Below are 10,070 nucleotides of genomic sequence, written 5' to 3' on the forward strand. Positions count from 1 at the left end.
GGGAAAAGATAAAGCAAATTTTAGGAAACAATGTTAACTTAATCTATCATGGGTAGCTTTTTCTTGAAATACCAACCAGTTAACTTGAATGCAAAGAGCAGCTTTCAGTTTCTATCTACACAACATTAGAAACTGCACTAAAATAAAGTTATTAACAATGAGCCCACACATGAGAATCTCCTAGTGGCATGCAGAAGATCCATGAGGACAACAACTGAGGTTCTGAGATAAATGGCAGAGACACCTGAAATTTTTAAGACCTATCTTGAAGCTCTGATGTTGACTTTCATGCGTCAACTTTCAAGAATGGAGAGACAAGAACTCTCGTGCTTAAGAACACAGATGACATCTGTGTCTGACGTCTGATAGCTCCTAGGAGTGAGGTAAATAAAGCTACACAAACACCTGAAACTGTTACGAGGGAAAAGAGGAAAAGAGCTAGGAAAAGAAAACAAAGAGCATCCGAGAAATGGAGGGATTACTATGAGATTAGCATAGTGAAAATGAAAGTGAAAATTAAGCAGACAGGCAAAATTAACCTGAATTGTTCACAAAGTTAATTTGAATAATTACACTGGGTTTGCCTGGACCATTTCATTTGAAGGTGGGGAAAAGGATATATCTTGGTTTAGTGCAGAGACATTATGGGAGTAGCAGCATTCCTGTAAAAGCAGAAAGGGCTGCAGTCCTCCCTTCCAATTATCACTGCCTGATGGGACATACAGGCTCCAGTGGCTGCACTCACTAACACCAGCTCCAAGCACTTGGTGCATGCATCTGTTATATTCATAGAGGGAGCTATACTGCAAATCTGTTGTTTACTATTCTGTCTGAAATTTAGTAAAATACATCTCCAGATCACAGGCAGTGGGAAGTACACAACCACTTATTACTGCAACTTTAATGAAAAAGTACACAATATATACTTCAGCTAATTTTAAAATTTCAGCTAAAAAAAAAATTTATTGAGGGAAGTAAATGTTTGCGACATAGCATTTTTACTAAACATGCCCCTGATTGTTTGAAACTAGATTTGAAATATTGTGCGCAGGTCTGGGCTCCCCAGCACAGGACAGGTATGAACACACTGGAGCTAGTCCAGAAAAGGAGTTGGAAGGCGCTGGAGCGTATGTTACATACTTAATTAGAAGCAGTAAAGGAGGCAACAAGGGGCACAATTAGAAATACAGGAAATTTGACCTAAAAACAAGATCAAAAAAGGGGTGATTCAACACTAAAATAGGTAGTCCAGCAAGGTTGTGGAGCCACCATCCTTAAAGATATTCAAGAACAAGATACTAAGCAACCTGCTCTAGCTGACTCTTGAATGGGTTGGACAGTTTCTAGGGGCCCTTTTGAATCTCAACCAGTATGTAATTCTGTATTAAAAAATAAATATATCTTTTCCAATTCTTTGTCCAATAACTGCTGAACTTTCAGTCATTACTTTAGCTGAAAATTTCAATGAAAAAGCATACAAAGGAAGAATTACACTTTGTTTTATCACACTGCAGTAAGAAAAACATACTGATCTTCATGTTTCATATTTTCAGATATAATTTTATACAGAAAGGGTATTGTTTCATGGGTACAAACCAAAAAATTATAATGGAGAAGCAAGTCCAAGCACTTAATTTCTTTATGCTTTCACCTTGTTAAGTTTATAGAATCTGCATCTTTTTTGCCACATAAATTGCCTGCTTTAACACAGTAACCTTTCCAGTAAAGTATGAAACTTCAGTAGATACCAAAATTGTGAATATTTTAAACACTTATCTTCTGCAGATAAATTAAAAGCTTAGATCAAGTTGTTGGTATCCCAACGAATTCTTGGAGCCTGCTGCAGGTCGTCTCACCTAATAAACTTAATAAATACATAATAAACTTCTCAAACTATTTTCCTAGGTAATAAGTTTTATCTTCTTCTCCTACTTACAAGGCAAATGATTATACTGCAAGTAAGGATGTCTTACTCCAATTCTACCTTGAAGCTCTTCACTCAAAGAAGTGTAAACAGAGACCAAAATACAGAGAAGAATGTAGTACCATCCTGGGTCAAACATTAGAAAAATTACTGTATATTTAAAAAAGAAATAAGGTGAAAAAATGAAAAATTTTAAAATTACAGGATTTTTCACATTACTGAGAAATAATCTTCAATAAAATCTGGAAATGATTCAACATCAGTGCTCTCAGTCTTCATAATGCAATGTGGCATATGCTGCATGAAGCAATGGATGGGTTTGCTAACCTTTACAGACACATGAACACGCTACAGTTTTTGCAGAACCAATGACTGATAGTACTACTACTGTTCAGAGGCCATGGGTCCTCACTGCCTCCCATCAGTACTGCAACAATTTCAAACTAAACCAGAATGCCAGCAGCTCAGCCAGCAAGCTCTGTCACGCCAGTCATTCAACACACACAACCTGACAGAGGGAAGCTGCAGTGAGAGATCTGCTGAAGGATTTTCTCAACTCCTCCACAGCAAAACAGGGTCTGCTTTTCTTCTTCCCCTGGGTACAGTAATAAATGGCATTTTGAAGCACTGCAGGTCACTGCAGCAAGAATGACCAGTCAATTTTGTATAGAGATGGACAGGAGCTGTAAGTAGGAGGTATGTATAGGCTGCACACCTTCATACCTCAAGATGAGGTAGCATTTTACTCATCAAGAAAACAATGTACATTAACTGCTATTTTCTGCTTCTGTTAAACAAACAAACAAACAAACAGCCCAACCAGTTGTAAAGAAAAATAAAGCCCTGTCTACATATAGGTAACTAGGTTAGTGGTAACCTGCACAGATTTCAGACACGGGCTGTGTGAGAAAGAAAGTCCATTTGCAAAATAGACCCCTTAACTCTCTTTGCCTCACAGCAGCAACCTCTACTGAGAAAGGAAAAAGGGGGAAACTGCACGGGATATACATGAGCTTTCCCATCAGGTTACTGAACATGTATTTTTTTCACCATCCTTTCAAAGAACGAGTATAATAATAAGAGAAGACTATGGGCCATCAATATTTTGCAGCTCTGAAAGAAACTAAAACTGGCAGAGAATAGCGATGCTCATTCACAAAGGTATTGTGAAACAGGCACTGTGGGAAAGCACTCTAAGCTCAGCGACAACATTTGTACCTCTCCCACAGCTCTCCCAAGAGCAGTACTAATTAGTTGTGCACAACACGTGTAAAACATATGCAGTAATTTGGCTGGAAGTTTTTGTTGACTGGAAGTAGGAAGGCTATTCCAGAACTTTGTCCAAGGTGAGTAATGGGAACAGAAACCTCGTATAATTGCCAGAAAAAACTGACCAAAATCTTCAAAGCTTCAATGATGCTGTACAACCAAGTCGTTGGTGTTGCATAATGTACTCGTAAACACGTGTAGAAGCAACTAACACCTCTAAATTTTGAAGTTTTAATAAAAATTATGTAACCCAAAACTAATTTCCATTACTCAAACTTAGTTTTGTTCCTTCCAAACAGGAAAAAATCAGACTGCAACAGACTGAAGTTTGTGCCTCACTACTGTTTTCTGTACCACGTTTAGTAGTGAGCAGGCTGTGTGAAATTCAAAAACAGTGGTACTGTTTTTATTTGAAAACTGAATTTATATATGCTCTATTTAGCTCCTGATTGCACAATACACATTACTATCAGAAGCGCAGTATTACTTACAAGGAATGAAGTAGCTGACATGAGTTTAAAAATAAAATAGGTAGCACGAATTAGCAGTGTGCTTCCCTCTGTCAAGTGTCTTGATATCAATAAGCAACTCTCCATAGGTATACTAGTTATTCTTTCCATGGGGTTACATAATACCCAATTACCAGCTCTTGGTAGATTTGGTTACAAATCAGACATGGAGCAACCTCACTCTGCCATGTATCAGCATATAAATGTTTCTGACTACTTTAACTCATGGGATTTTTTTAAGGTTCACAGCTACCTTTTAGCTCCATTAGTTTAATTGACACTACTAGCATAGGTGTTTTATCTGAGTTCATTGTATGTTTTATTGTCTAGAACTGTATAAATGCTTCACAGACCACAAGAAATAAATGGAAAGAAAAAATATAATTCAGTTATCTGCAATGACTATTTATGGCCCTCTTTGGACCCCTGGGCAGATCACAATAAAGTTGTTGTGCAGTGCTTGCCTTACATAATGAATCATAATCTGCAGTCAAACTTCCAGGTACAATACATGATTGCATCTGGCACAAAGGAATAAGTGCAATAAGAAAGCAGAAAAAAGAAGTCTGCTGCTGGAGAGATTAGCAAGTTTTGGAATGGCAACTTTACTTTACTCATGCAACACCTTGATCCTGGTATCTGAATTGGATCCCAATCCCAACCACAGCAAAAAAAAACTACAAAAAAGCTTCAGTCCCTCACACACACCTTACTGGCCAGGATCTGCATATGCAGACAGTGTATGCACTGAAGAAAAGACTCCAGAAGGAACACTGTTAAGAGGGCCTGCATCCAGGATCCAGATATGAGTAGGGCATCTGCATTTAATTGGATTTCTAATGGTAGGAACATTATATGCATAAAAACCACTTTATTCAACTGCCACTACCTAGCAAAAAAGAGTGGCAGGCCCTTGACACCTGAACAGAATCCAAAGAGGACAAGAGGCAAGAATCAGAATGAGAAGAAGGAATGGATTAAAACATTTTGCTATTTTTTTGCCTATCCTTAGGTTTCTAGACAGTATCTCCCATAACTATGCTATAATAACTCCCCACCTCATCTCATGCAGCAATATGAACACAAAACATTTTTTATGTTGGTGCTTGCACTGCGTGCATACCAGAGATACTGATACATGATTGACTATTACTGCTCCACTCCTCCTGGTGGACCCGACCCCTCACAGTTTGCGGTTTAAAAGGCAAGAACTTGAAGTACCTTCTACTATCTGGATAGTTACCAGAACACAAAAACAAAAATGGAATAGAAAACACTGGTGGTTGAAATTGTAATATACTTCTGCAGTCCTGATCCAGAAATTAAAGCCATGGAACACATGACCACCCTTCACTTAAGAGAGTGATGACTGGTTATGGAATCAGATCATTTATCCTATAATGAACTGTGTCATGGTGTTTTGAGGGAGGGGGATTGGTATCTGCTAGTGTCATCATCACTTGGAATATATTTATTAATTCATGCCCAAATTTAACAGATCATATCTTTACAGAAAATAAACACATCAGTTAGATGACAGAGAATTACGCACTCATTCTGTCAGCAAGACATTTTCACAGGATTTAAAGCAGAGGAGGTAGATTCAAATGACTGGAAATTCACTGAAGCATGTGCGATGCCTATGAGGGCTTCTGTTTCTCCTGCACCTCCATTTTGGAGTACTCTAAACACTGGCAATAGCTACACAGCTGCTTCCTTTCGATAAAAGGTTGAATTATATTTAGCCAATTAAAAGCTATGCAAATGTCTCACACATAACTTCCAGGAATTTGTTCTGCAAGATGCATTTTTATTACTACAAAAAGTATTTATCAAATTATTTATTTAAGTATTTCCTTAATGAAAACAAGCACAAGACTACAGAAATGTGTAACATTATCATAAAATGTGAAAGCAGGGAAGTCTTAAAAATTATATTATGATTATTAAGATTATATAAATCTCTGTGCCCTGCTGTCCACAAGTGCACATGTACATCCCCTACAATCCCTTCTGAAGTAATCAGAGGGCTACATCATGCCTTTTGCAATAGTTTAATTAGCACACACCTTATGATTTCTAGTAGTACATTACTTAGGTAACAGACAAATAAGTATCAGCTCCAAAACAAGACTTAATAATAACCATCTTTCTAGACAAACTCCAGTGAAAAACATCTTTAATTCAATCCTCTGGAGGAGAACCAAAGTTTAAGGCTCCACCAACTTAATTTTGAAATAGTCTGGACTAAAGGAATAGAAAGTGTTACTCAATTCTCTGGCACCCCTTTGATTTTCCTTTGGAATATTCATCAAGTAACAGTGACTTAATCCATTTCAAATCCATTATTTTCTTTCATCGCAAAAACACATCCTGTTGTTGCCATACACCCACACAATGTTTCTTTTTAGAAAGGAGAAAAAATGGGCCAAGTGTCTCCTAAACTAACTGCACCTTAGGGAAGACTAGCCATACACCAGTTCAGACTCTGGACTCAGCACCACTCCATCCTTCCATGTCTCCGAGTCATCCCCCTTCTCCATCCTAAATCTCCTGTGGTTACCTTAGCCTAAGCAGACCAGAACAATAAACAAGGGGGAGAGAGGGAGGGAAGAAAGGGATGTTGGACTTCTGAGACACAGTAACTCTTAAAATGTACTTGGTTTAGCCCACATGATTTAGTCACATGCTTCTAGAGAATATTTATACACTTTGCGGTTTGTCCATCCAGGTTTAACACACCATCCTCTACCCGCTCTTCATTTTCCCCTTTTTAAAAACAACAACCAAAAAAAAGTTGAAGAGCTGATTAGAAAAAGGTTCAGAATGAAGGGCAAATGCAAATACATTAATGCAAGTAAAACATAACAAACTAAATGTAATAAGACATACAAGTCCTGTACAGCCATGCTACTCACTGTTACAGAGCAGTTCACTTTGAAGCAATGAAATGGTATTTTGACCGTACTTTGACCATGAAATCTTAAACCAGAAGACTAAAAGATAGATATGCAATCTATCACAATAACTAAAGTGCTCCATTAAGTATAATCATAATTTATATTTATGGGTAACAAATACGTAGGCATGAAAAGGAAAAAAGTGTTTTAAAAATGATGTAATCACAAATAAATATTACTGTAACATTATATTTTCTATAACACAACTAAATAATACTGGAACTACACAAAAAAGGGCTAAAAACACCTTCATGCCCTACCACTGTACCAGAATTGAAAACTTTATATAGTAATAAAAAAATGAAATGCTGTTTACAGAATACTGTATTACTATATACCAAAAAAAAAAAAAAAAAAAAAAACAACAAAAGGTTGTAGCACAGCAGCTGGGCTGCAGCAAACATCCTGGGGGGAAAAAAAAGGTAGCAACAACATTTCCAAAAATACGCAATTTGTAGTGAAAGTGGAAAGTGTGAACTCACATCCTCTATTTCATCATTTTGACTATTCCTACAGTAGGGAACCTAAATGAAGCACAGTTATATTTCTATGTGTAATACACCAAAACTGGCTACAGTCTAACTTCCTGTAAGCTTTAACAAAGAGCCTGTCAATGCTTTCTAACACCTACAAACAACCTGTGAAAGAGACTGATCATTAGCTTATAGTATTACCAATTAACTCACTTTCACATAAAAAGTATCAACTGCAGTTATGTGAGGAGTTTTTGTACAGATTTAGCCCGTCCTATAAAGGCAGATAACTAAAGGTACTCAGATGGCAAACCTTTGCAGACGTTCCAAAATAAATGTCACGCAAAGTGTATCTGACACATAATGATAATATTGCAATCAAGCAGAGGTATGTGTATGCAACTTTTATTTGCTGGAGTATCACAGCTACCATCTTTCTAAGTCCTATTTGGTGAAAAGCATTACTTAAAACCTCACCTGTAGTTAGAAACAAGATTTAACTATTCTTTTTATAAAAATACTTTTATTTTCTCAAAATAGGTGCTATTGGCAATCCTTGCACCCTTCAACAGGTACACAGTACTTAACAGAGTTACAGCTCCATTTCTCTACAAGTTTCTCCATCAAGCAGAGGTAAATCCAGTTCTCTTTTACAGATGCAGTCAACCAGAACAGACAAGTTTTCTCAGATAAAACACGCCACAGTAAATTATGATATATGATCTCCACTTACAGCAATCCTGTTTGCTCACTAAAAGAAAGCTCGGACTGATTATGTGCAGGGAACAATTTACATTCATGGGACAGAATACATTACATCCTCTCCAGGTCCTGAAAACGTCCCTCTGCAGCAACAGAAGCGCTATCAGTCTTAAAAACGTTGAAAGAGCTGCTCTACAGCAGTGGTTATCTCCACTTCAAAATACCTCAAAAATTAAAAAGCACAGACAGCAGCACATTAAGGAAAAGAGAAATTATAGATATATTATTAGAACAAAAAAAAAGAGAAGGAGAAACCTGGAATTGTGGGTGAAAAAAGACCCTAACAGCTGTGATTAGTGAGCCGTGCGTTTACACATCTTTCAACATTATACAAAGCACTGGGTGAATTTCAGACTGCCTCAGATGGCAAAAGACTGTTGAAAGAAACTTGTTGACAATGTCATTAAAATAGAAAACTAATATTTGATGGTAAAAACCCGAAACCTGTTATAAATGTTAAATATAGGATTATAAAACAATACACAGAGATTCTGGATTTGAATTTTGATGCATAATCCAACCATCTGTCGACCAGTTGTGTAGCAAAATCAAGATAACGTGGAAATCTCCAAAAGGACAGCCAAATTCTTTTCCTTCAGCTACTGCATTTCCCTGCTTATGAACATGCCCGCGGTAATCGCACTCTGCCTGCAGATTAACCTAGAGGAGATGACATCCGCCTCCGGCAAAAGAGAGATTGCAAAGGCAATCTTGCCACACAGGACCGATAAACAGGGCGCTCAGCTCCCGGTGAAGCAGGCTGCAGAGGCTGAAGCAGACTTCGCCCCGCCGGTGCTGCCGCGCCGGGCGCGGAGCTTCCGCCACGGGCGGCGGGTGCGCGGGGTCCGGGGCCGCTCAGCCCTCAGCGCCGGGGAGATGCGATCGGGGCTGCTGCTGGGGGCGAGCACGGCGCTGCACCGGGCAACCGAAAAGTTAAACCCCCTGGAGCGGGAGCGCGGTCGTTCCCGACTCCTCGCCCACCGCCGGGATGCCGGCGCGGCGCAGCCCGGAACCGGGCAGCGCTGCGGGTCCCGCAGCTCCCCAGAACACCTTCCTCGTCCAGCAGGGACCTCTCAGGAGAGGCTCCCCCGGGAAAAATAAAACTATAAAACTCCGAGGGGTGCGCCGAGGTGGGAAGTCCCCAAGAGCCGCCTCGCAGCCGAGGCGACCACGGGCGGTCCCGAGGCGCACGGCACCGGGGACACGGGGCTGGAGCCGCGCCCCTCGTCCCGTTCCGGGCCGCCGGGCAGCGCAGCGATGCTCAGCCGCCCGCCCCGGAGCACGGCCGGGAGCTGCCCCGTGCCCAGCCTGGACACCAGTTGCTCGATCCGCGGTGAAGAAGCGGTAAAAGGAGCCTGGGGGCGGCAGCGAAGCCTAGGGGGAGCCGGAGCCCGGCCTGCGGGCAGTGGGGCGCTTGCCCCATACGGGGCAGACTGCGGTCCGCCCGCGCAGCCCTTCGTTCTCACCTCCTTAAGTTCCTTGGCGACATCTTTCAGGTCCCCCAGGACTAATTCCAAATCCTCCACGATGATCTTGATCTGCTCCTTCACCTTGGCTTTGGAGCCTGCCGGCGGCTCCTCGGACGGCGACGAGGAGGAGGATGCGGTCCCCTTGGACTGGGCGGACATCCTTCGGGGCAGCCCGGCGCGGCCAGCGGGGCACACAGGTCAGGCGAGCGCGGCGGCCGCCGGCCGCCCGGCCCCGTCCCTCCGGCTCCCAGAGCTGCCGCAGCCGCTGCCGCCGCCGCCGCCTGCCCGCCCGCGCATCCCGCGCCGGGGGCGCCGAGCCGCGCCGCGCTCCGCCGGGCGGCCGCGCTGTGCAGCTGCCATCGGCTCCCGGAGCGGCGCGGGTGCCCGGCTGCAGCCCGCCGCACGCCGCGCCTGCGCCTCGCCCCGCCCGCGCCGCCGCCCGCGCCCGGCCCGGCCCGGCCCGGCCCGGCCCCGGCTCCGGGCGGCCGCGGGGGCCGGGAGAGGAGCGCCACCGCCCGCGCTCCTGCGGGGCGGCGGAGGCAGGGCGGCTTCTTCGGGAGAGATGCTCTCCCACCTCCTCGGCGCCCGAAGGGGGCGAGAGCACTGTGCTCTATCTCCCAGAGGGTGCACTGTGCTGTCTCTCTGGTGGTCCTCGGGAGCGAGACGGGTCGCACTAGCTCTGCCGGGGAAAAGATATATTACCC

General features: G+C 42.6%; 1 protein-coding gene across 4 annotated transcripts in view; it reads right to left on the reverse strand.

The window, feature by feature from the left end:
• The window catches only part of PRR16 (proline rich 16), a 157,005-nt gene extending 147,384 nt beyond the window's left edge, over nt 1-9,621 (reverse strand). For all 4 annotated transcript variants that reach the window (XR_004237537.1, XR_004237538.1, XR_004237536.1 and 1 more), the window contains exon 1: nt 9,364-9,621. Coding sequence is in view for 1 of the 4 variants with exons in the window: in XM_032096331.1 (XP_031952222.1) it covers nt 9,364-9,525 (162 nt within the window). In the remaining 3 variants the exon portion in view is untranslated. The remainder of the gene's footprint in view (nt 1-9,363) is intronic.
• Between the last annotated feature and the right edge of the window lie 449 nt (nt 9,622-10,070).

Source organism: Corvus moneduloides, chromosome Z (genome assembly GCF_009650955.1).
Source record: "Corvus moneduloides isolate bCorMon1 chromosome Z, bCorMon1.pri, whole genome shotgun sequence".
Lineage (NCBI taxonomy): Eukaryota > Metazoa > Chordata > Aves > Passeriformes > Corvidae > Corvus > Corvus moneduloides.